The sequence below is a fragment of the Parasteatoda tepidariorum genome, chromosome 8 (assembly GCF_043381705.1).
Source record: "Parasteatoda tepidariorum isolate YZ-2023 chromosome 8, CAS_Ptep_4.0, whole genome shotgun sequence".
NCBI lineage: Eukaryota > Metazoa > Arthropoda > Arachnida > Araneae > Theridiidae > Parasteatoda > Parasteatoda tepidariorum.
This window is the reverse complement of record NC_092211.1, coordinates 44,399,248-44,426,632: the sequence shown is the minus strand read 5'-3', so window position 1 is coordinate 44,426,632 and position 27,385 is coordinate 44,399,248. Positions and strand designations below refer to the sequence as shown.

The following is a 27,385-nucleotide window of genomic DNA, read 5'->3' as shown; positions in this document are numbered from 1 at the left end:
CATCACAATTTTGATCCTCCGCAGAGGGGATGGCACCCCCGCTTCGGTAGCCCGACGACCTGCACGCGAAGTCGAGCACTTTACGGTAGAACAGTTTAACGAGGACCAATACCGCACACCCTCGGTCCCTACGCAGACTGATCCAAGTGGTCATCCACTCAGTGGACTGATCCACTGACCACAGCCAGTGATGCTTGACTTCGGTGATCTGTTGGGAACCGTGTCTTAACAATCAGTCCACTGCGGGACATTAATCTTAATAATATTTTCTATAAAATTGCACAAATGAAAAGTTGCTGAAAAAGAGCAAATACTCGTACTTGTTCTATTCACTTCTAGTGTAAAAGTCCCGCAGTGGACTGATCGTAACGACACGGTTCCCAGTAGAGCACAGAAGTCAAGCATCACTGGCTGCGTCAGTAAGTGGGTGGGTTAAAACTTTGATCAGTTTGAGTAGGGACCGAGGGTGCGCGGTATCGTTCCTCGTTAAACTGTTCTACCGTGAAGCGCTCAACTTCACTCGCAGGTTGTCGAACTACCAAAGCAGGAGAGCCATCCCCTCTGCAGAGGATCAAAATTGCAATGGCATATCTTCGGATCATCCTCAAGGATGCTTCCCAGACCGTCGCCAATAGCCCATTGTGCAGGTCTAGTGCGACGTAAATGAACTACAACTACAACATAAGCACCTTTTGTTTTTTTAAAATCTCATTATTTAAAGAAAAGAAAAAACAGAGCAAAATAGCAAAAATTTGTTACACAATGTAAGTCATTAAGCAGGGTAATTCATCCAACATATTCTCATTTTTTGTGTTTAAATTAGCTTCTATTCTCTACAGCATATTTATCCACAAAAGGGCCATTCTCACTATATGCAATTCCTACACAGCTGATCATTTAAGAATGAGAGTAATGGTAGGTAGGAACTTTATTTACGTCGCACTAGAGCTGCACAATGGGCTATTGGCGACATCCCTGAGGATGATCTGAAGACATGCCATCGCAATTTTGATCCTCTGCTGAGGCGATGGCTCCCCTGCTTTGGTGGCCCGACGACCTGCGTGCGAAGTCGAGCACTTTACGGTAGAAAAGTTTAACAAGGACCGATACTGCTACGCAGACTGATCAACGTGGTCACCGACCCGCTTACTGACCACAGTCAGCGATGCTCGACTTCTGTGTTCTACTGGCAACAGTGTCTTTGCGATCATTCAGTCCACTGCGGGACGAGCGTAATTGGAAGTGTTTAGCTGACGACCAATCCATTCGGCTATTGTGGTTCCTTATTTGATTTTACTATAGTAACATAACTTAGGGGCCTCCCTGACAGATCGGTATCTCCCGCCAAACGCTCTGTTAAGCGTGGAGGTGGCGGGTTCGAATCCCGCCGTAACCCTGGATGTATTCTTTGTGATGTCCTTCTCTGACAAAGGCTTATAAGTCTTAATTGAGCACATAACCCAATAAACCAAACCAGTAAACAGAACTTTAAACGTACAGAAATAAGCCTATTATTTACCGAACTGCGCGATTGCAATATCGAAAGCCGCGAGTCACAAAAATGACTTAAATTCGTTGTTTATTATTTTCTTTTTTCATTATTTTCGCTTTCAAATTTGTTAATTTTCTTTGTCTAAAAAGTTCGTAATGGAAATTATTGACGAAACATGCGCAGTTACGGAGCAATCTCCTGTAATTATCAAAAAGGAGAAAGATGGTAAGATAAACTTGTATGTTTTATTCGAGTCTAATATTTATTTCAGGAGGTTTTACATTAAAATATGTAATTGATTACATTACTTTCCCTTTTTATATAACATGAAATGGGATTTTATGGTACTAGGAATACAATACATAATGATTCTGATTCTAAACTGGGGATAGAGGGAAAATAATAATTCTTTTTGCGAAACTGGGGATTGAGGGAAAATAATAATTATTTTTTCAAAAAAATAATTTTTTTTGTCTTGAATTTTAGCCTTAGTTCTTATATGTTTAGAAACTAAAATGTGTTATTCTTAAATATGAATTATTTTGGCGGTAAATTTTAAAACTAAAAAAAGGCAAGCGAGCAGTTTTTTAACTTTCTAACAATAAAAAAAAATTAAAAGAAATTGTGTAGTGTGTCTACCACTACAAATGTACAATTCCAAGTCAATAGCATAAAAGACGTGTTAACTCGATTCTATCTTGAAGTACCTTTAAATAGATGAAGGTTAGCATAACATCTTCTCCACATTGGTGACCTGGATCACCATTGTGGGGAAGATGTTATCAGCTGTGCTCCAAATAACAATATGACCCAAATAACATAGAGTCATGGAATCTTGCCCTCGGGAAAACAAATGCAGGAGGAACAGTATTTCCTAAAGCATTGGTAATCATGCTTTACAGAAACTATCTGCCCCACCCAGTGTTTTCACTACAGCGCGAGAACGCGAGAATCTCACATAGTTTTTTATATTCTCGCATTAAAAAATGATTACCGCGAGAAATTCGCGCATTCTATAAACCAATTTCAAAATTCACGAATTTCTCGCATCTATTTTTAACAACAATGCAGCTTTAACAACAATGCTTAAGCTTTTAAAAAAAATTTATTATTATTGAAAAAAATTTTACAAACATGCTTCCTTGAACACATTCACATGTTTTTCAAAACTTTTAGAATAATGCTTTACTGAAAAGGTTGAGTATAACAACCATAATTAATGGGCTTTTTGCAGACTAATGACTTCTGCAAGATTTCTTTTTAAGAAATAATAAGCCCGGGGCACTTTTCAACACTGTTGAAAGGTGCCTCCTAAGCTCTGTTCAAATCTGCCCCTGGTACAGACATTTTCGTTAAAGTATAATCAACCACCTTAGAAAAAGATTTATTACTAATAAATAATACAGTTAGAAGCAGAATTAAATAAACTAGTAGATGAATAAATGTCACTTACCTTATTAAAAGATTAATGGTAGATAAACAGTTTTAAAATCAAAACTGTGTTTTTACTTTTGAAATGTTATAACTTGCTCCATAGAGTAACACGACAGCGATAAAAAGAAAGTGCTTAAAACTAAATGTTAACATTTATGCATAATTAAAGCTTATTCGCTGGCATATTGGCCAATCATTAAGCAATATTAGAAGGCAGAAATTCTAGTTGTTGAAATGTACCCCCCTCTCCACCCACACCAATCAAACATCTGCATATTATTTTTTCGAACTTTTCGTGATTAAAATCAATTTGGTCCTTGGCGATTGTAGTTGGTGTTACAGATCATGAAATGGAAATATGCCCATTTCTACATCCGGAATTTTAATCGTAAATGATTTTCCTGATTTATGAAAATTTATTTGTAAAACAGAAACAGATATGAATTTTCTTATGCTTATTATGTTGTTTTTCAAATGAATTTTTGGTTAACAGATATGGGATCGCTCATTATCACAGGTACAGTTTGTTCCTCCCAACATACAAAATTTGCAACTCTACCATATAATAAAGCATATAATTCTCTATTAAAGGAAATTCATCTTCAAGAAATTTAGATGTTAAAGCAAATGAAGACGTTTCAGATTCTGATCAATCAATTACTTGGGAGGTTGTTGAGAAAAAGATTGAATGCATAGACTTGGTATGTTATATTTTATTTATTATCTTTCAATTGAAGTGCTATTTTTGTGTTTCTTCATAATAAAAAATATAGAGTGCCTCAAAAGTGTTACAAAGAGGCAGAGCACATCATAAAGATTGAGAATTGCTTTAGTAATACCCGTATCATTGCATTTTGTTAGTGATTTGCATCTCGTAAATACAGCGGTGATTAGCATTTGCAACTGTCACATGGGTAGGCAATCAAGTCATTTGCATTTGGTCCCATCTTCTTAGATTGTTCTGCTGAAATTTTGTTTTTTCAAATTTCATAACCTTGTTTTCTATTCTATAATACTTATTAAAAGAGAAAATAGACAGTCTCAACTTTTCTGTTAGTGTAACTAGCAGGGGCAGATCCAGAAATTTTTCCTTGGGGTGTTAGACTCAGACCCCCCCCACAATTAATTTTCTTATAAAAAAATTTATTTATTTATTTATTTTAAGAAAAAAAAGAACTGGGGTTTTTAATGCTAGTCTTTTCATTTATTTTTTTTTTCATAATGAACAATAGAACAATGCATAAATAATTCAAGTATTCAAAATCTTTAAATAATAAATGTAATACGTTTTTTAGAAACTTTGGCAAATCTGTCAATGATTTTTTCAACATCCAAATCAATCAGTGAAGAACATAATTAGATGGAGAAAAAAAGTCGATTTTTCCAACCTACCTAGGTGTATATGCCCCCTTAAATAATTTTAAATATTTTTTTTCTTTTGTAAACCATTAAAAAAATTATTATCCCCCTAATCTTAANTTCCCCCCCCCCCCCCGCTGGATCTGCCACTGGTAACTAGAAGGAAAAAACAAAAACTCATTTTATTCTGTAATTTTGATTAAAAAATCTAATTTATAGAATTAGAAAATAAGATTTTTTTTAAACTTTTTTGCTGAACTCACTTCTAAACGCCACAATTTAAAAGTTAAAAACCTGTAGTTTTTTTTTCTTTTTACAGAAAGGAAATTTAAAAAGAAAAAAAAAAATTCGAAAAAAATTTGTTTTTCATTTATTTTAACAATTTACACTTTGGTGAAAATGTCTCAAACATCAGGTTTGATGTTATACATCAAATTGATGAAAATGTTGATGAATATATTGATGAAAATGTTGATTCTTGCGGTTTGTGTTTATCTGCCTAGTGATACAAATGAAGATTGCAAACTTTACCACAAATATTTACTGAAGAACTCAAAATCTTCAAAATAATGAAGAAGTTCCAATATTCATGTGAACTTACAAAGAATGATTAGCAATTTGTTGTAAATGTCGATAATTTGTTATTTGTGCTAAGAAAAATATACGTTCAAACCAAATTTTCCTAACATTTTAATAAATTTTTTTTTTTTTGTAAATTTGTTCCTTTTTAAATTCATTATTTTATTTTATTTAATTTTAGCAAAAAGCAATTTAGCCTCCTGCTGATATGTTGTGAATAGTTACAACTATTCAAAATATTTTTAATGACTATTTTGATTGAACTTTGACATCCTCTCTATAATTGCTATGACTTTTGTTCAGTAGTTAGTTATGTTCATGTGCTAATACATAAGTATTTTTAACAATTGTAATATTGCATTTTAAAAGTATTGTTTTTGTATATTCTTTTTTTATGCTGATTTATAAATTGAAATCGGAAATTTGATTATTTTTTAACTGTGATTTAATTATAAATAAATAATTTTTTCAATTATTATATTTTTTATTTTAGATATCTGATGAAGAAAAAGGAGAAGGTGAGATTGGTAGAACTGTATTTTATTTTCATTAATATCATTATTTTGATGAATTATCTTTTTTATATTCAATCAGTTATATTTGGCTTGATAGACATATCACTTATCTGATAATTGTATATTAAGAAGTTTGCTTGAAATTGAAATGAATGAGGATTGCTCTTCTATTACTATTCATTTTATTATATTTTTCTGTTGAGAAACACTAATTTACAAAATTTATTTTCTCATTATATTGTTCATCATTATTCTATTATCAAGATAAATGTTTCTCAATCTTTTCACTCTTAGAGAACCTTTATAACTCTCTAAGCTATATATCTCTCAAAAGTCTCTTTATAAACTTTCTAAGCAATATCAATTCTTATGGGAACTGAATCTCCAAGTTTTAATGAAATCCTGTTGCAATATTTTTATTAGTGATCTTTAATGGGAACAAAAAAAAAATTCTTTTAGATGTTTGTTTCAAAGTAAAGAAAAAGAGCTATTTAAATTAAATTATTTGATTTTTCATAGATTGTTTTTTTTATTTATTTTGCTTCCAATTATTTTGATTAGAAATCCACAAAGTAACAGGAAAAAACCAGGAACAGTTAGGAAATTTGTTCCCTTTTCAATAGAATTTTATAAAAACGCCCTCTAGTTCTTTTATTGGAACACAAAAATACTTTCCCTTTTACCTGCTGTTGTTCCACTCCAGTGACCTTGATAGGGACATAAAAAATTTGCATTTGTCAATTTTCTACTCGTGTACACAATCAGGGGACTGTCCAGACATTTTGTGAAAGGTCAGTTTTTGTAAAATTGTGAAAAAATTACTAGTAATTTGTGAATACAAAATAAACGTTAAGTCACATTCTTTCAACCAGTGTCCTGCTTTTGTGCAAATAGGGTCCTGTTTTTACAAAAAACTTTTTCAATTAGTTTTTAAATTGTAATGACGTACAAAATTATGCTCAACACTGTAAAATTATAGTTAGAAAAAATTACAATTTAAAAAATAAACATCAATTGCTGCTACTAAATTAGAGATGCGACAGGCAAATATTTGGTATTTAGCCTATACTGCTGAACGCATAATATTAATTTCGGATGAATAAAGGAAGAAGTGTCTGCCGATAACAAAACTTAGTTTGTTTACATCCATCTTTCTTCCCCCCCCCCTCTCTAGCAAGAGTTTATTCTATTAACAAAACAATAATGAAGATAAACAAACTTGTGAAGGGTCCGATTAAAGGATAAATTATTTCGTGAAGGGTCCGATTTTATGCAAAGATATTTTGTGAAGGGTCCGATTTTATGCAAAGATATTTTGTGAAGGGTCCATTTTTATGAAAAGATATTTTGTGAAGGGTCCGTTTTTATGAAAAGATATTTTTCTGAAGGGTCCATTCAATTTTTCTAAACAGACCCCTGACGATATTTTTTTCTTATTCAAAAACCGAAAATATAACAATTTCTGCACTAATGGATCTTTTTTTTTATCTGCGATTCATATTCACACAATTGAAAAATTATTGACTTAGTTACATATTCACGTGACCTAAGAGTATGCACTATCATACAAGATAGATTTAAAAACCTAGTATTTTTAATTGAATAACTTAAAAATCACACATTCACAATCACACATTAAAAATCACAGTTTTAAATTCCAGTATCCAATTTTTATCCACCAATTACATCATTTTTTTAAAACTACACTTCATATTTCCATGATTTGAAAATTATACATTGTGATTTGTATTAATGTTATATAAAATTTCGCATCACCATTTATCCTCACTTGATTTAGAAGCCAATCATTGTGATTCGAATTATTCAAAAAAACACCCATTGCAATTTAAGAATTTGTATTCACGCAATTTTCAAATCTAATATTGCTATTCTTCCAAAATTAAAACACCCCGATTTGTATTACCTCAAATAAAAAGTCATATATTGCGATTAACTTTTGCATAGTTTAAAAATTACAAAGTGCGGTTAATATTTACATAATTTAAATATCAAACTTATCATTTCGTATTCATGTGATTTATTTCAAGGTTAACAATTGCTAGTTCTATGGATAAAAAGCTATGAAGAGCCAGTTTTGTATTCATCTGTACTTTTTTTTTTCTGTTTAAAAAATATCATTCTTGGCCAATCTCATCCCTGAAAAGGCTAAATTAGTTCTATTTGTAGCATTGTCCAAATGAATAAAGCTATGGTTTTTAAATTGAATACCCCAGTTTTCATTATTGGTTTTTAATTTATTTTTTATGAGCTAAGTAAAAGTAAGTTAAACTTCTCGTTATTGCCCATCGGAATGTTTATTTGAAAAAGCTTATATTTATTATTTTGCTAGGATTAAATAAATGCTATGATATATTACAATCAGGGTTTAAGCTGAGTCTAAAAATTCATTAGCAAAAAAGCTAAAATCTGAAAAAAAGTTTTAGCAAAATGCTAAAATGCCATTAGGCTTATAAAATTACTTTATATCAAACAAGTACTGTAAGTTATGTGACAAAGAATAGCTTAATGTACAAGAATATCAAAAAGAATACCTATAACAAAAAAAAACACATTTATTATTTATCAAAACATTTTGATTTATAATTAACAATCTTCCTTTCTTTCATGTTTGCCCATTTTACAAATGCTTCTTGAAAGTTAAATGCACTTTCAGGGCCCTCAATATTAATCATTAATAATCTAGCCATTTTTGTTGATCGCTATGCTTCATCTCGTTTGATCACGTTTTTTTCGTGAACGTGGTTCTTCTTGCGAAAGATATTTAGATTTTTTCTCCTTCTTGTTTGATCAAGTTTTTTTCATGGATGTTAGCGTCATGGTTTTTCGCGGAAGCTTTTTTTTAAAATGGAATTTAGTAAAATCCTTTAGCAAAAATGCGAAAATGCTTTGTTGAATTTTAGCATTTTTGAGGGGTCTTTTCGCATTTTGCGAAAAAAGCTACCGTAGCGGAAACCCTGATTACAATACATATAAATTATTATAAATGTACAGGTGAGATGCTGTATTTACATGTTATTACATAGTGTTAGTTCAAAATGCTTATCTTGCTGTTCCTATATTTGCTTCTAACAAGTTGACATCTATGCAATCATAATCATGTGATTAAAAAATTTGAATAAAAAGAAATAATACACTGCATTAAATAAATTTATCTCTCATGATCAATCATCTTTTACTGTTTATTGTATCAGAGTTCTGTCTGGGGTAGAGATGCATAACCTTTTTGAGTACAGTAGGTTGTCCAATGAAGGGTCATATGTTTAAGTATTTTGTCATTTTGATGAGAATTATGGCAATTTTTATATAAACATTAAATGTTTTAAACATTAAAAATATTTTCCAGTTATCTTAGTCAATAATTTGCATAAAATTGAATGCTTTTAAATATTAAAATTCATTTGATAATAAAATTATAAAGTAACTGAATTTAGTAATTTTATAACAATACTCCTTTTAAGTAAGGTATCTGCCGTTATAGGCATTACATATTTCCTAATTTAAAATTTCTTTAATCTCATAAATTATTTTTTTTAATAATTCTTAATTCAATTATTTAACTTTTATTACATTTTAAACAAAGCAAATATGAATATTTTATTCTCTTCTGAACAATCACTAACTTTTAATTCAATGCAAAATCAAATTATTAGCTAACTTTTTAATTCAATACAAATTTATAACTTATTAATTTACTGCTGCAACAAAATTGAGCATCAAAATCTATTTTTAACTCTTTAAGCTATTTTATTTCTTTTACCACAAAAATGTTTCAGTTGCAGGGTTATATTAATTTGCGCGGTCTTTTTGGTAACTAAGCTGAAGCCAAAATATTATCCATAGTGCATAGCTTTTTTAAAAAGTACTTAAAGATGCTTTTTTTCAACTTTTGTTATTTAAAGGCCCTTATTAATGTAGTAGTTATTTAAAAGCCTTAATAGTTTATTTTCAATTTAAAAGCCCTTAAAGGTGCTTTTTCATTGGGTGTTTTTAAAAAATGCTTAATTTCCTTCATCAAAAATGAAATTTTTTTTCATTACCATGTCGATTTTCGCCACATATTATGCAAAAGCGTGCTTTTCTCATTCTTCTATTCAGCGTTTTCAAAATTCATTTCTGTGTACGGTAGATCCATAGCGTATGAAAGCGCCGATAATTTTACATGTTTGATGGAAATACTTGTGGGTCCATATGTGCGTCTACTGAGCTGGATTCAGTGAGATTATTGCCTTCTCATGTGCTTCTGTCTGCTGTATTTTGCAAGATATTCTCAATTTCAGACTTCATTTTCCACCCTCTGATATCGAACCGGAAAATCTCTCGATCATTTTATAACGGCTAATATAATCAAGAAAAGAGTTCTTTGTCAGAAACTAGTTATTTTCTCATGATCCTGTATAGTCTTTGAAAATTATTTTGTTAATGTATATAGTACTTAAAAATATTTTTTGAGTGCTTAAAAGGTGCTTATTTTTTGTTGAACGATTTGACTACGCACCCTGTTATTGTGAAGTTGGCTGAATTGGCTTTTCTTTCGGCAGTGTCCTTTTTCCATAATGTGCCTATAATGGATTTCTCCTGTGCTACAAAGCATTGATTGCATACCACTTTTAATATGGCTTTTGACTAAACAAGTCATGGGGGGGTTATCTCTCATGGCCTGTAATTATCCATATTATTATGCATAATTTATTATTTCACTCAGAAAGTCGTTTGGATAAAATATTCTTTTAATTTTGTATCTCGAGCTCTGCAACTGCTAATGAATCAGATATTTATTGTGATAATGATCCAATTTTTATCATAAGCTGTCATTTTTATGATCCTGTTTTCATCATCATCTGCAATTAGCCCTCTATACTAACCACACCATTATAAGGTGTAATAAAGTAATTAGTATACTGACCTGCAGAAATTTAAAAAGCTAGAAATTTATTTAAAATGGCAAATGCGCTATCGTTAATTTGCAACCCACACTAGCCAGAAAATAATTTTAAAAAGCTATAACTTTTATAAGAAAAAATGGCATAAGGATTTCGTTAGGAAAAATGACAATTTTGTTTGTTTTAATTAAAAAGTATTTGAATTCATTTGCTTCTGGCTAAATGATAGTATTGAAAAATATTTTGAAGATAGTTAAAAGTCAAAAAAATATTATTAATAGACTTTGAAAGCCAAATGTTAGTCAGCATCCAAAATAAATTGTACTTTATTAAACTAGATATGATTCTATATCTTCTTTTTATTATAACAGAATAGAACTTAAAAATCAATCCTTTTAGATGAAGGGAAATCTCTAAAAAAAGATATCTTGCATGAGAATGTACAAATTAAGGAATCTTCATTTCCACTACCGACTACAGCACCTGCCACAACTGTCTCCTCGAAATCTTCCTCATGCAGTTCTCTTAGTGAAAAACAGACATTAGACAATTTTATGACAAGTAAGTATGGATTTAATTAATCATTTGCTTCATACCATAATATTATAAATAAAAAATTTAAAAGTAATATAATACAGTCCCATGTCCGGACTTGTCGGAACATTGGCAAGTACGTTAAATGGATTTTTACGAAAAATTCTTAAAGGTAAATAACATCAAAACATGCACTATTCAATGTAAAAATAGCAAATGGACTATGATTAATGTCTAGTTTATGCATAAAGGTTTTCTTGTATTTTTAATGAAATTTAAATTAAGCTTGTTTAGTATGATGGAAAATATGTAAAACTAAGTGTGAAAGGAAGGTAATTTGAACTTCTTTTTTCGTAAATAAAGTCCCTTTTTTTGCCTTATATTGAGAAGAATTAGCAGCATGGGTTTTCAGAAAAAAATCAAATTATGAAAGTAAATTAATTCGATTTAATTATAAAAAGTAATCATCGGAAAATTGTAGATTTGTTAATGATAACTTCTGTAATTTAAAGATCGATGAACCTTGACTGCTGTTGTTCTTTCAAACTCTTTTAGTATCCAGCATTATTAATATCCATATTTTAGTCTTCTCCCCTATTTTTTTTTTAACTGCTCTTGTTCTTATAACAGCAATTTTATTGTACTTATTATTACAAAATTAATTATTAGTTATCAGAGAAGCAGCAAAAAGAAATAAATAAATAAAAAATTTACTATATGTATATTTTTTGCGCTTTTTGTAAACAAGTGTCAGGATAAAAACTTTGTACTACAGCTTTCTAAGCTCTTTAACTTATTTCTTAAATTTGTTCAAAAATTACTCTGTTCATAAGTCTTTTTCTGTAAAATAGCAGAAACAATAAAAATCCTGTATGTAGGAATGCATCCGTTACTTAACAGAACAGTTTGAGGTAAGCATTTAAAAAGATAACTTTTTAAAGTTTTATTACACATTGTTTGTAAACTTTCACATCATAATGAAATTAAAGAATAATGTATTATCTTTTTAGCTACCTAGCTAATTTAGCAAATGTATACAAAAATTTCCTTGCTAGTGTTTTTCTCCTTTAAATAACAACTACAAAATTTATTTCATTACTAACTTTCTTAAGTTACTTTCCTAACTTTATAAAATTTATTTATAACTTGGTATTTCCTTGAAAATCGGAGGTATTTCCTTGAAAATCGGAAATCTAGAGAATTTTTTGTGCTTGGGAAAAGCAAAAAAGAATCAATTTCAAATTCGAAGTAAGATGCAGAAATTTGCCTGTTGTATTATTATTGTGCTTAAAAAACATTTATTTTAAAAATTGTGCTAAATCAGCTAAAGATGATTGAATTAATGTGATTTACAATGAAATCATCTTTGATCAACCATGTCACGAAGTAATTAATCTAATGGCCCGGCTGTTGTACTGTTAAAAAAATCTATTGCAATTATTACTGAATACTAATTAATTGCCGAGTTCGAAATTATGATAAAATTGGTGTAAATAAAGGGTAGCTGTAAAAACAAATAATGCAAATATGCAATTAAAAATAAAATCATGTACCAAACATGTAAAATTATAAAACAAAAATGTAATCAGTTTGAATATCTGTGACTAATCAAATCTGTATCAATTTGAAAGTATCCCTGTATCAGTGTAAACAAGAAACTAATTACCCAGATTACTAAATACTCCCAAGTTCTGCTAGATCTGATTTCGAGCAATCATTTTGCCCATATAAATACTTTCAAGAAAGATCCAAGTAGCTACATTTGTATTGATGTATTTGTTCCTCTTTTATAGTCCAAAGTTAATATGAATCCAAATGAATACAAGATTCTTTTAAAAATATTAAAATTTAATGAAATGTTAAAATTTAAAAAAAATAATTTGAATGTTTTTATGTATAAAAAATTATATAACTATTTTCACTAATTATGGCAACATTTCTTTAAAACAGATATTAGGATTAGCTATGACGTTGAATTTTTGAAGGAGTTGCAAAATTCTCCACTTGCTCAAACTGATCCAAAGAATTTGCCAATTATTCCTAGCTTTACTAGTCGTAAGAAGCGAAAGAAAAGATCCAATATCAAACATATTGTGGAGAATACTGGTACATATATAGTTTATTTTTGTATCCTTACTTTTTTCCCTGAAAATTATTGAAAATTTATGTTTTTAATTTTACAGCAAAAGGGTACCTATTAAACATTCATATCTGCTTCTTTGTACAATTTATATATGTTCAGTTTATTGCTAAAAGTTTCTTTGGAAAATATTTGCTGGAGAAATATTTGGCTAGCTGGAGAAATGATTAAGGGATAATCAATGGAAAATACTGATGTTGCCAGTGCTATCAAATCTTATGGCTTCATGCGGCATGGACATATTATTTGTGTCAAAAACTCATACCCCTTCAAAAGGTTAGCCTTTGCAAGTGTACAAGGTACGAGAAAAAGAGGGGAACCCCGCACAAGGTGTGTTGATTGAAACAAGGCAGACCTTAATATGAAGGTCAATTGTTGGCTGTTCATATTGTGTGATCAGATCTACTGATGGAAGTGCATTGGGGCTACCATGGCTGGCAAATGGCTGTAGTGCACCTGAAAAAGAATATTGCTAATCAAAGTCTTAAAGCTGTTCCTCAAATTCAAGATATGCACAAAAAAAACCAGGCTTTTTTTGAAAAAGCCAAACCCACTTTCATTTTTTATCAAGCTTAGTACTCCTGGCAATTGACCTCAAAAAAGGACCTTACAAGAAAAAATTTGTGGAAGTTTTTTTTTTTTGTACATATTATGTGTTTTTTGTGGACACATATTATGTGTTTTTTGTGGACACATATTATGTGTTTTTTGTGGAGTGATGGACACAAATCTAGATTTTGCAACCGAAAAATAATTAGATACCAAAGGCAGCATTTATTTTTATGTAGCCTTATTTCTTAATTCTACAACTCCATGCAGAATTTAAACACCTGAAGTACTTCTGAATAAGGCTTTTTATTAGAAGAACCTAATTATAAATTTTTCAGATATACAATATTTTAGTTATGCATTCTAAGACTTGTCTCAGGTGGGCTCGTTAATACAATTCTTTTAAATTTCTATTATGCTTGAATTCTACAATCATCCTACTATAGTGAAAATTAAAGTTAAATAACAGAAATTATAAAAAAATAAATACAATACTGGGGGTAAAGAAGATATGTCTTCATCAGATTACACGATTATGTCCGCAAAAAATTTTAAAAGGCTTTCTTAATGTTCTCAATAGTTTTTGTTTAAAGATATGAAATAGATTCTCTTCATCTTTAGGTATGTTAACAGAATGAAAATGGGCTGTTTATTATTACTTTAAAATTTAATAAGGAAATTGTTTTCAATAATAAAGAAAAAAGTTTCCCGTTCATGTAAGTTCATTTGAATTCGCTACTTGCTTTATAGATTTCGTTTTGTGTCTTGTTCTGTTTTTATGTGATATTTATTACTTAATGTGATCTTTATTCACTTTTTATTTCTTTTTTTTTTTTAGTGCTTATCACACTATTATATTGATATATTTTGCTTTGGCTACATTGATACGATATCAGAAAGTTCTCCTTTTTGCAGATATAATTGCATGAGCTGATGTAGAGATTACATCTTTTTCTTCCTGGATTTTTATTCATGTATTTTTAAAAAATTTTTTACATTTTATTTTAACAATTTTTCTTTGTTCGGGGCTGGAGCGTTCAGTAGTAATACGCAAATAAGAATAAAAGTAATTCATTTCCTTTGCCCGGAAAACATTTTATTTCTCATTTTACATACCAAATAGCAGTTTAGAATATTTATAAGGTAATTGTAAATAGTTAGTTTATTTTAAACTAGATACAATTGGCAAAATAGGCACTTTTATGACCGTTTTATTGAAAAATAACCAATCGTTAAGGGGTTAATCTTTATTTTCCATGTTTTCTCTATATTTTTAACTTATTATATAAGCTCTATATACTTGCAGCCTATTCACAGTAAATAAAATTTATTAATTTTCTTTGTTTTTTTTCTATTACTCTTATAGTCTTTATTGTACTATATATATAAAAATCATAACTTTTATAGTTTAATTTGTTTTATAGGAAGTTCAGCTTATTCAGCAATTTTTGGTATAGCAATCTAAAATTTCATATTTTTCCAATCATTAAATACTATTTTTTTAAACTTATTATTAAATTCTTTTTTTTAACTGTTTATTATTCAATATGTTTCTATTTTTCAGAAAAGAAGCTGCCACCAAAAAGTAATGTGGTCTGTGAATTATGTGGAGCACTATTAGGTTCAAAGAAAGCTCGACGTTCACATAACAGAATGCACAATAAAGAAAAACAAAAGCTTAAACAGTTAAAAGAATGTACTGCCAATGAAAAATCCAGTTTACTAAACATATCAAGTAATTTGCATAATTCATCTGTGGATAGTAACTCCCATTCTCGCATCCAAACTAGTTTAAATGTAAATTTAAAAAGTGATGAAAAATCCAGTTTACTAAACATATCAAGTAATTTGCATAATTCATCTGTGGATAGTAACTCCCATTCTCGCATCCAAACTAGTTTAAATGTAAATTTAAAAAGTGACCCTTCTAAAAAAGAAACTCCAGCTACTAGACTTCGTTTTTGTGAAGTATGTCAAGCCAGTTTTAAAAATAGAAAACAATTAAATAGTCATCTCTACATTACTGGTCACTGTAAACAATCTTATAAATTGTTTGATAAAGAACGTGAAGTGGAAAAATTTCATAGTCGGGTGAGACAGTATCCTAGTGATCCACCATTAATTCAACCTTTTGTATCTGTTCCCCTTTACAATATGTTGGATAGTAATTTTGTAGGCGATCCTCGCGACTATAGGCTTCTTGGAGATCATTTCAGAAGTAGTCAATTGGATAATCGGGTAACTGATCGTTTTGGTTTATTACATAATCCACATCATATTGGTCCATTAGGTAGTTCACGTAATAAACACTATGCTGATTCATTTAATTATCATTCAAGAAATCTTGTTTCACATTCAAATAAACCACCGACAGGCACCAACCAACGAGAGTCTCATGTAACAAATAAAGGTAGAATTCATAAATGTTTAGTTTGTTCAGAGATGTTTAGTGATAAAAAACAATTTCTTAATCATAAAAAAGTTCATAAAAAAGAAAAGAAAGAAAATCAACAAAAAAAGAAGGAAATGGAACAATTTTTTAGTGGAAAATGTAGGGAGGAGATCATGGAAAGGCATATTGCTAAATTTATTTCGAATATCAGACGCCAAGTTGAACATCATAAGTTAGATGTTTCCCTGGATAATTTCATGGCATCTAAGAAATTGAAATTGTCTTGTGATGATAAAGAGAGGGGAATTTCTAATTCAACCACTGATAAGATCAGTGGTAGTGAGAAAGTAAAGCATGTTGAATCCTGTTCTCTAAACACTATACAAGAATCCAGAAAAGATTCATTCATATCTGAAACTTATAAAAGCAGTGAATCATATAATACTGTAAAAAATAACATTAGCGATCAGCAAATGGATGCTAAATTAATTTGTTTTATAGATACTTCAAAAGAATCTACTAAAATAGAAAGAAATGCATTTGTAACTGATAAAGATAAGAGTAATGACACGTGTATTTTAGGGGGAAATGATAATAATAAACAGCCATTAGATGCTAAGTTAAACCGATGTATAGACTTATCAAACGAATCCAATAGAAGAGAAAAAAATTCATTTATAAAAGAAACAGATCGGAACAGTAAAACACGTGGAGTTGTAAAAAAATTCTACGGCAAAAAATCGATAGATTCTGGATCAAAATGTTCTGTGAACACTTCAAACAACTTCAGAGAAGTAGGAAAAGAATCTTTTATAGTGGAAACAGATAAAATTGGTGAAACCACCTGTTCCATGGGAAAAAATAATAATGAACAACCAGTAGAATGTACAATTAACTCTTTAGAACCAAATATGGATGAAAACAGCTACAATATACATACATTAGATGATACAAACTTGAAACAAAATATGGATAAAAACAGCAATAATATACAGACACTAAATGATACATTAAACTCTTTGGAACAAAATATAGATGAAAACAGCTACAATATACATACATTAGATGATACAAACTTGAAACAAAATATGGATAAAAACAGCAATAATATACAGACACTAAATGATACATTAAACTCTTTGGAACAAAATATGGGTGAAAACAGCTACAATATACATACATTAGATGATACAAACTTGAAACAAAATATGGATAAAAACAGCAATAATATACAGACACTAAATGATACATTAAACTCTTTGGAACAAAATATGGATGAAAATATCAATAATATACATATTCTAGAAGATATGTTAAACTCTTTGGAACAGAAGAAAAGTATATTGGCTACAAAACAAACCTCACCAAGATCCAAAAAAAGAAAAGCATCTTCTGAAAACAGTGTAACTTTTGATGTTCTAAATAATAGTAAAAAACCGAAAACAGAGCTATTAAATGTAAATCTTGCAGATTCTGTCCAAAAGGAAAGCAAACAAAATATCATTGGTAGCCTGAATTCTACCGTCAAAAATAAATTTAATAGTTTAAAAGAAGAAACCATACTTATTAGTTCTAAAATTAATAAAGCAATAAAAGAAACTCAGCCCAATGAAGCGTTTGGAAAATCTATGTTAGTGTCAGATCCTTTTCATGATTTACCTTGGAAATAAGTTTCTACTTCAAGAGGTTATTGTGCAAGCAAATGAAAAAAAAAAAATTTAAAGTTCCTTGATTATTTTCTAAAACATGCAATGTTCTTTGTAGTGATATTTTTTTTTGTTGAGAATTTGCCATTACATTGTTACATTGATTATATTTATTTGTAAATTTAGCTGTTGATAATTTCATTAGAAATGCAATAAATCTTTGTTATGTAGGATGTTTTTTCTTTACAGATTTTAATTAAAATTTGATAGCATTCTAAACTAAAGATTTTTGCAGTTTTTCTTAAAAGCCTAAATATTTTTATTATTAATCATCAAATAATTTTGAGATAATATTAATTATCTAAAATATTCAAAGTGTCCCAAAATTCACACAAGAAATTATTTTGATAAAAAATTTAGATTTTTATTCAAAATGAAGAATTGTTTAGTGATTTAAAAAGCATATATTGCATAATGTCACCATATAGGGAGCCAGCATATCAGTATGCTCTTTTGAGCATATTTTCAATTACTCTTTTTATAAATGTGGCTGGATTTTGTCGATATGGTACTCCATTTCACCCTACAAAGCAGAAGTGGTTGTAGGCTTGTTGGAATATATCTTGGACACCGAAAAAACTGAACAGCGTCGAATGACATGATTAGAGCCTCTAACACTAGTCCTCAAACAGGAAATTACATGATCAGAAGATGGCACAACATTGCTCAGCAACGAAAGTGCTTTGATCTTTCATGTAGTACTCCATTTTCAATAACCCTGAATTTTCCGATGTCTTTTTTTCCCATTGGCAACTTTTTATAGCACAATTCAAATCTGACTGGAATTTTGGGACATTTTTTTAATTCACTAGCTATAAGTACTTGTAGAATACTAATAAATTTTTCACAAACTTTTAAAAAGATTAATTAAGTGTAGGAATATTATTAATTTCTCTAAATTTCTAATTTAATATTTGGATTTTTTACAAATTACTCCAAATATTATTATTATTGTTGTTAAATAAATAATCGGACAAACAAATAAATTTCATTTCATTTCAAACCGTAAAAACAAATGAATTTCATTTTATTTGTTTTTACAGTTTCTTTAACTTTTTTCTAATTTCTGTATTTAAAGGATATAATCTCATCTTATCGTTTAATCTAGTTTAAAAGGAGCATTTTAAGCAAATTTTTTTGTGCTTTAATTTTTTTTAGCTCAAAGTTTTTTATTGTGCATATAATCACTGCATCATTCTGCAATTAATATCTTAACTCTAATTTGCTCATTCTCTATATAATTATCTCTAATTTTCTACAATATTCACAGTATAATCCTAAAATATGTTACAATTTTAGTTTATTTTTTAATAGGTAAACTGCTGAATTTGACAAAAAATTTCAGTTTAAAGCAGTTTTTTTATTGCTTATGAAACTCGGAATTCTGAAATAAATAACATTGCATTTTAAAATAGTAAGAAAAGGGATGAAAGAAAATTCACATCAATGTAGAGTGATAGAAAGAATTCAAATATCAACCAAAAAATTAAAAATATCCACAAAAGTAAGCGATAAAATCTTTAAAAGAATGGTAATGAAAAAAATTAAATATTAGCAAAAAATACAGGAATTCTGTTCTGATTTCTGTATATGAGGTTTTGATTATTGTATCAAACTACTTGTAATAAGATAAGATGATTTTTCCAAATTCATTGTTTGTTTTGATTTTTTTCAAACATGTTTTTAGGCTTAAATATATGTTTATACAGTCATATATCTGCCACTGCTTTGCTTTAAAAGAATGAAGTTGATTTTTTTTTTTGCATAGTTAAAATGATTGGGAAATTCAAACATTCCTCCTTGTGTTTCCAGATAAGAAGATATGTATTGTTTCAAACAACTTGTATTGTTATAAGATGATTTTTAGAAATTTATTGTTTATATTTCCCATTTGTTTATGCTTATTTATATGTATCTCTCAAGTCACCTTGCTGTAAAAGAATGCTATTGCATTTTAAAGTGAATGAGCAAGTCATTTTACTCATTTATAATGGCTGGAAAATTGTATACATTTTGTTCATGTTTCCAGATAAGAGGTTTTGTACTCTATCAAATTACTTGCATTGTTGTAAGATGAATTTTGGAAATTCATTGTCTATGTTTTATATTTTTTAATACTGTTACCTTTCTGTAAAAGAATTTTAAAGAAGAAATGGTATTACATTTTAATGTAAATGAAAAAAGTTTACTTATTTATAATGGGAGGAAAATGCATCCTATTTTATTTTGTTCTGGATAAGAAATTCTATTCTGTGTCAAATTACTATAGTGTGATTTTTTTTTTTTCAAAATTAATGATTTATGTTTGACATTCTTTTCAAACATTTTATTATTCTTATATATACAGGGTGTCCTGAAACGACCGCATAAACTCTGCACCGCTAGATTCCTCGTTGGGAGTACATGAAAACTGCCCAAGGAAGCGTTCCTGTACGATCAATAGTTTACGAGAAACAAAGTGTGACGCCACTTCCGGTGCAAGAAAAAACACTTTATTGAACATATCAACAGCAGTATACAATGCACAACTTAAATCAGATGTTCAAAGTGTCCGTTTTAAACATTATCGTCTGGAAAGATATGCAAATACTGTTGCTGGTATGTCCAACAAAGAATTTTTTTTTCTTGCAACGGCTGTGACGTCATACTTTGTTTTTCGTATTTTTCTCGTAAACTATGGATCGTACAGTTTTTATGTACTCCCAACGAGGAATCTAGCTGAGCAGAGCTTATGCGATCGTTTCGGGATTCGGCTTATATTTGTTACCTGGGCATGACTTCATGTCTTAAAATCAGTCTCAAAGTTTTTTAGTGCTGAAAATTATTAGTCACAAAGCCAGAGTTTATGCTAGCATTTTTAAAAGCTGTTAAGCACTACATTTTGTGATACAAGAAAGACAAGTGAGTTATTCAATATCAAATTTTTTCTGAGTAATTTATGTTAAATATTTAAATTCATATAAAAGTTCAAATGACACTATTTACTGCTATATTTTCATGCTGCAAGATATCTATATATGCTTCATTATTATCAAAATAATGCAAATTTAACCCATTTGATAAAATAAAAGATTTTTTTAAGTTTATATTATTATTAATGCTGTTTTGGTTAAATTAACTAAACTATTATATTACAAGAGTAACAAAATGCCATAATTTTTAGTGTAATGTGACGCAGATCAGATAGCTTATATAGTTTCTCTCTCAAAATTTGAAGTTTCAGCAAGAAGTTTTTCCTAGGACTTTTTCAATCCAAGTAAACTCAATTTTCAACCTCATCTAAATTACATTTGTCACTTACTTTCCCACCTTAATACTGTGATTTATGAATTAAAGATTTTTTTTTCTTCCAACTCATTCAAAGTCACTTGCTTTAAGATAATAAGAGGTTTCAAGCAATTTTTTTCTCTTCTGTTTTTCTGAAACTGAAAACTTGCTAGCTTGCAAATTTGTGCCTCAGCCGCTTTTCTGTGAAGAAAAAGAGTTTTTAAAAAAAATATATGCTATTATATTTATCAGTTCTTGTTATATCCTCATACAGTAAAGCCCCGTTTATAGTTTTTTTCTATTTTTATGTCGTTTCATTGTAGCGCCAGTTAATTCTCAATCTATGCAATATAAGAAAATTACTTGTTTATACCACAGAAAACATAAGTCCTTAGTTATACATTTTTTTAAGGTATAACTAAGCACAATAGCAGGGCTGATTGTGCTCCGGAAAAATCCTGATTTCCAGATTTTTCACTAACAATGATCTGGAAGTTTCCGGAGATGGAAGGTCCAGGCGTTTCAAAAAATCAATGATCACAGAAGTTTCCGGAAATCAAATTTTCAAAAATGGAACTTAAAAACACAGTTTATTTTATTTGTTTGTAAGGGACAACCAGAGAGATACTTTATAAGCTTATATTCATGATTAATATTCATTTTTTATCAGTAAATAGTTATTATGATCATAAACTCAAGAAAGAAAGACATATTTGTAAATTTTAATTACTTCTCCTGGTCCTCATAGGTATGTGTAATTTTAAATATATTTTAAGTAAACTAAGAAATATTGAGAAAAAGGAAAAAAAAACTTGTCTAATTTTTTTTAAATTTAAACTTTTTTTTTTTAAATCAAGAAATTTTCCGCAATTTTGACTTCGGCTCACAATTACCCCTCCAATTGTTAACCTGGTTTCGATGAACAATAACTGAAGTTCTAAAAAGAAATCCCTCTCAATTTTTACTGAGTGAAGACCATAAAAAAGGCAGGAGTTCACAGTTGCTCTGCTTACACACTATATCCTTTCAAATGTGCCAAAAATTGTAACGAAGATGCCAAAAAATTGTGTTGTCTTTTAAATTAAAAACTTCTCTGTTTAGAAAAAATATATATATGGTGCACCAACAGATTTATCGCGACTGAATTGAACCTAACTTAAAGAAAATATTCTTTTGTTCTTCATTAATTACAGAAAGAGGAAATTAACACAATTCTAATTATTGAATTAAATTGCTCTACTTTTCTTTGATGCAAGTTGTTTAGCAGAATAAAAGTTAACTGTTCAAAAAAGTTCTGTTTTTATTTTGAGTGTTTTATTTAGATCAGTTGTTGATTTAAATGAAACTATTTCCTTGCCTTTTAAATTCTTTGTGCTGTGTATAAATTTTTGTTTTACCTTATCTATATTATTTTTTTAAACACCTGCGTTTATTAAGAAAAAAATTCCTAAGTCTGTTGAAATCTGAAAGTCTTCCTGTAGTTTTCAAAGTCTAGAGACTTGTAAATGGTGCTTTAGTGTACTTTCATTCTCTCTTATAACTTTGAAGAGAATTTGTACTGTGATATGTATTGTGATATATTCTGTAGCTATATACTCTTTCTATCTGCTGAAAGGCTTGCAAATGGTGCTTTGTATTCCATTGGGACTTCAGTACTGTAGCTATGTATTCTGATTTTTTTTTTTTTTTTTTTGAATGTACAGAATCAAACAAGTGCTGTTTTTTATGAGGACATTGCATTGAGTATTTAAATTTATCAAAATATTCTATGTTTCCTTGTGTACTTATATTTACTTATTTAGGTGGAGTTCCTGTACTCTGATATGTAGTTGCACAAAAAACTTTTTTGAAGTGTTTTTCTTAGAGAATATACATACATTATGGACATAGTCAGTTCGAATAATGAGTCTGAGGCTAGTCAATACAAGTTATTTTTTGAAATTCAAATACAGTAGAGCGCCGATTATCCGAACTGCTCGGGACCGAACGTGTTTCGAATAGTTGGAAAGTTGTTTAAATGATTATTATTGATGCACTAACTTCCCTTCACACTTTTTTCTAGTCTTAGGATTGGCAGTACTATCTAAAATAAAGCTCTGGCGAGTTTAAGACCTTTTTTTTTTTCATTTTTAAATATATTTCTTTTTTACATCTTTTTTCAATTTGAATAATTTTTATCGTATTTCAGCTTTTTTATAACTTTTTTGTCTGATTTTACCACATTTTTCTTTATTTTCCATTGCAAAAGATATCCAGCAAAGACTTTTGTTTCAAAGAACATGCTCTTTTTTGAGTAGCCATATCCCTTATTCTTTTTAAATAAATCAACTGAACTGGATCAACATCATTTTGACGTTCTAGGCCAGGGGTGGCGAACCTTTATACATCAACGTGCCATTTTCTCTAAAAAAAATTGCTTAATGAGGTCATAGACGTGCCGTCAAATAATTTTGTCTTCGTGATTATTGAGAAAATAATAATACTAAATACTATCAACTCAAAACTCTTTATTTACATTGAAAAAAAATACATTTTGCAATATCTCAGATATACGCTTAATTCAACTTTTAAGTAACAGCAGTGTGACTTCTGTTGTTGCAGATTAGATGACAAATAACTTATATTAGGTTGTAAGATGTTAGTTTAAGCAGGACTGTTAATTTTTTTTTTACTATTTATTTATTGTTAACTTGTTTATATGGTTATTAATTGTTTTTTTAGCATTAATTTTTAATTTTTTTATTAATAATTGTTTATTATTTTTTTTAATTTAATTGTTGCATATGCTTCATAGTGTAACAACAATTGTGATCGGTGGAGTGCCCAAAATATTGTGTCGAGTGCCATTGGTTCGCCATCCCTGTTCTAGGCAATTCATTGCAATATCTAATGAATTGCATGCTTCTATATGAGAAGATCCACTATCTTGAACTTGATCACGTACTTCTTCATCTGAGGAGTTCCGATTTTCATTCAAAATTTCATAAACAATTTCATCATCATTTAAAATTTGAAATCCTGACTCATTTTCAGTGCCTCGACGCCAGTCTTCTATTTCTTCTGCTTTATAACCTGGCATCTTTTCACCCGAAAGATCTACCGATTCACAAACTTCAATTTCGTTTGTTTTTCTGATAAGAATTTTATTCCAAGATTTAAGATTCCAAGCACTGTAATTACTAATCATTAACCATAAGTGACAACTACCCGTTTCCAATTGTAGAATTTCAGCACTTATCTATTCATAAACACATTCCAACCATTGTAGATTGTCAAAATGAAGCTCGCATTCTTTGATGATAATTTTCAGTTGAAGAGGGCTAAAAGGGTATGTAGGTTTAACTGTAAAACAATACATGTATGTATGGCTACTATAAGAAAACTGCTGAAAAAGGTTGTAAATTAAATATGGTCTTCAGATGTAGTGGATATTATCTATTCTTCTAAATTTAGAAAAATTGTTGATAAGTTAAAAAANAAAAAAAAAAAAAAAAAAAAAAAAAAAAAAAAAAAAAAAAAAAAAAAAAAAAAAAGCGAATTTGGACATAGTTCGGATAATCGGCGCTCTACTGTATATAGCTCACAATTGTTTTGAAATTTATTACACTGTGACATGGGCTTCAATTTATATTCCATTCCATTGTGAAACTAGTCACATAAAGTTTGAAGAAACTTGGGCTTCTTTTTTAACAGAATTATGAACATATACGTCTTCATGGAATTTAGCATGTTCCTAATGATTGTGTTAGCAGTACCATGACTAAACTCTCTGGCTCCAGAAATATTATCTACTGTTGCAAGATGGTCTTTAATAAGTTCAACCACTTTTGTAACATTTTAGCCTTGTTCCACTCTGGTTTTCATCCTCCACTGAAATGCGTTTTTGGTGAAAGCACTTCCTCCAATCCTAAACACTAGGCAGAAGTAAGCTTCTCATTTATATTCCATTCAATTGTGAAAATAGTCACATAAAAGTATGAAGAATCTTAAGCTACTTTTTGAACAGAGTTGTAGACATGTTCCTTGACTTCATAGTCCATTTTAAGCTTTTGTCTCTGAATTGCTTTTTGAACTTCCCAGAAATGCTGAAGTCATATGGAGACAGATCTGGACTTTGTCTTAGTTCTTGTTTTAGTGTTAAGTTGTTGTTTTTCCATTGTTGTACTTTCATTAATGTGCTTTAATAAACAACTAACTTGAATTTAATGTGCCCCAGTGATTCTGTAAACAGTGCCATGATTAAGTTCTTTTGATCCATAAAGGTTGTCTACTGCTGTATCAAGATGGTCTTCTTGCTCCACTTCTAAACCCTTGACACAAATTTGCTTGACATTTATCAAGAATTTTATAGCCTATTACATAATTGGCTGACAAAAAGTTCTGAATGCCCTGTTGGTCCATTTCGGATGTCGTTACTTGTCATCCCAGTATAAGAACCTCTGAATTAATCTTCAATACTACCATGGAAAAATTTTATCTGCAGAGAGTATGTTGCATTTGGCAGGTTCTCAAGTTTTAAAAAACAAGATTGCCCGATACTACAGATTAATAATAACTTAAATACACTATTAAAAGAAAGTACTTAAGATAATTAGAGCTGATGAAACTTGACTTTTGCAGATAAAAGATAAGCTGTCAATACAGAGGAGATAAATTTTTTTAAGTTTGACTTAAATTTTTCTGCATTTTTTTTTTATTTTAAAAAATATTTGGTTGCAGGGCAAAATAATTCTGCAGTGCCTGTCTCTGTGCCAAGCTATTTCTGCTGCCAGGTTTGTCACTTTCGTAAGAGGCATGAATAAACTTAAAAAGCTCGGCTATTATTGCTTGTAGAAAAATTACTACCTTGGAAAAAGTGAGAAAATCCTTTTCATCCCACTAACAATTACATTTCAAGTTCCTTTCATTTTCCTAAATACCATAGTTGTGGTTCAGTAGTCTCTGATTCATTATTTATTGACTCTTATTAAATTATGAGGATAATTCACTTACTTTATCACTGTTAAAAAAATATGTACTCATACTTGTTATTTTTGTTTTTGTTATTATTTTTGCTATCATCTTTTCAAAAGTTCTTATAATGTGATATGTATTAAGAATTCTTTTTTACCTTTAAGAAGATTTTTGTTGAAAATGTCAATATCTTTTCAATTCGTACATGGAGAAGAAATATTATTTATGTTCACAATTATTCAGAGAATGTAACTTCATTGTATTGAAGTCTTAATTTCAAGTTTGTACCAATAAAGCTTTCTGATTATTGTTTATTCCGATTTTTTTTTTATCGAAAACTATTTTTATTTCCATTGTTGTAGTTCATTTACGTCGCTCTAGAGCTGCACAATGGGCTATTGGCGACGGCTGTGAAACATCCCGGACTATGATCCGAAGACATGCCATCGCAATTTTGATCTTCTGCAGAGGGGGTCGTGGCACCCCCGCTTCGGTAACCCGACGACGTGCACTTTACGGTAGAACAGTTTAACGAGGACCAATACCTGGCACTCTTGTTAAATAAATAAGAACGACTGCTGTTTCAGACCTGCAAATGCCTATTATTCCATAGTTTACGAGTTATTTTACTAATACACGAAAGAAAATTAAATTTCTGAAACTGTCCTTCATTTCGTTAAAAAATTTTAGTTTTAAATTGTTCAGTTGTTACCACACAATAAACTTAAAACAATTGCCCATGAATGAAAAAATAGTGACACCTCCTTTCTTATTCTAGATTAGGAATCTTCAGTTTATAGCCAGTGGACCACTAGTGACCCTCCATTGATATTTTATTGTCCCACTCACTGAACTATCACACTATAAGGGTTCGATTAAAGAATTAAAAAGACCATTGCAGGTGATAAAGAATACAAAATTTTTTGCTGAAACTTCTAACAACAAATTTTCGAATTTATCTATTTTCTTTTTTGTGATCTATGCTTCAGTTGAGCAAAATCGATGCTTAACTTCACATAATACGTTTATGCCTTTTGTTAAATATATATATATTTTTTACAATTAAGTTTAGTATTAACGATGTCCTTGTCCTTAAGACTGCTGTGAGATGAAATAACGTTTTTTGGTATACAGTATGCTTCTTATATAACTATTGTGAGTTTGTAACACCTATTAAAAAACTATGGTCAATTTTTGCCTATCTTTAGCCAGCGCCATCTTCTCTAAATTTGAAAATGGCGCAAAACTTCAATAAGAAGAAAATAAAGAAAAAACATTTGTGATATAATTTGCTAATATTTAAAAGGTACTACAAAGTTGCATTAGTTATCCTTATAAAAATTGGGAATTATTCAATGATTTTCATCTAGGTGGCTAGATCTTGCCAAATTGGCGATTTTTGAAAAACCTTTAATAACTTCTGAAATATTCAAGTTATTTGACTGTTCTAATTCTCAGATAATTCTATACGGCAAAATAATATTTATGGTTTAAAATTATAGTTATGTTTGCCGCATGTAAGGCTCTTGAACTGAATTTTTTTTCCTTGGTGAAACAAATAGCT

The 27,385-nt window shown here is 29.6% G+C and overlaps 1 protein-coding gene and 1 long non-coding RNA gene across 2 annotated transcripts; both read left to right on the top strand.

Moving 5' to 3' along the window:
• The first annotated feature begins 1,453 nt into the window (after positions 1-1,453).
• Positions 1,454-18,099, top strand: LOC107451931 (putative leucine-rich repeat-containing protein DDB_G0290503). The gene is made up of 6 exons (XM_016068173.4): positions 1,454-1,717; positions 3,518-3,627; positions 5,358-5,382; positions 10,680-10,841; positions 12,765-12,920; positions 15,068-18,099. The coding sequence occupies exons 1-6, from the start codon at positions 1,648-1,650 to the stop codon at positions 17,563-17,565; spliced, it is 3,021 nt and encodes a 1,006-aa protein (XP_015923659.2). The 5' UTR covers positions 1,454-1,647; the 3' UTR covers positions 17,566-18,099.
• Positions 18,100-22,079: 3,980 nt separating this feature from the next.
• On the top strand, positions 22,080-26,135 carry LOC139426346 (uncharacterized). Its single transcript, XR_011637591.1, has 2 exons — positions 22,080-23,229; positions 23,738-26,135. It is a non-coding gene; the product is annotated as an uncharacterized lncRNA (long non-coding RNA).
• The last annotated feature ends 1,250 nt before the right edge of the window (positions 26,136-27,385 follow it).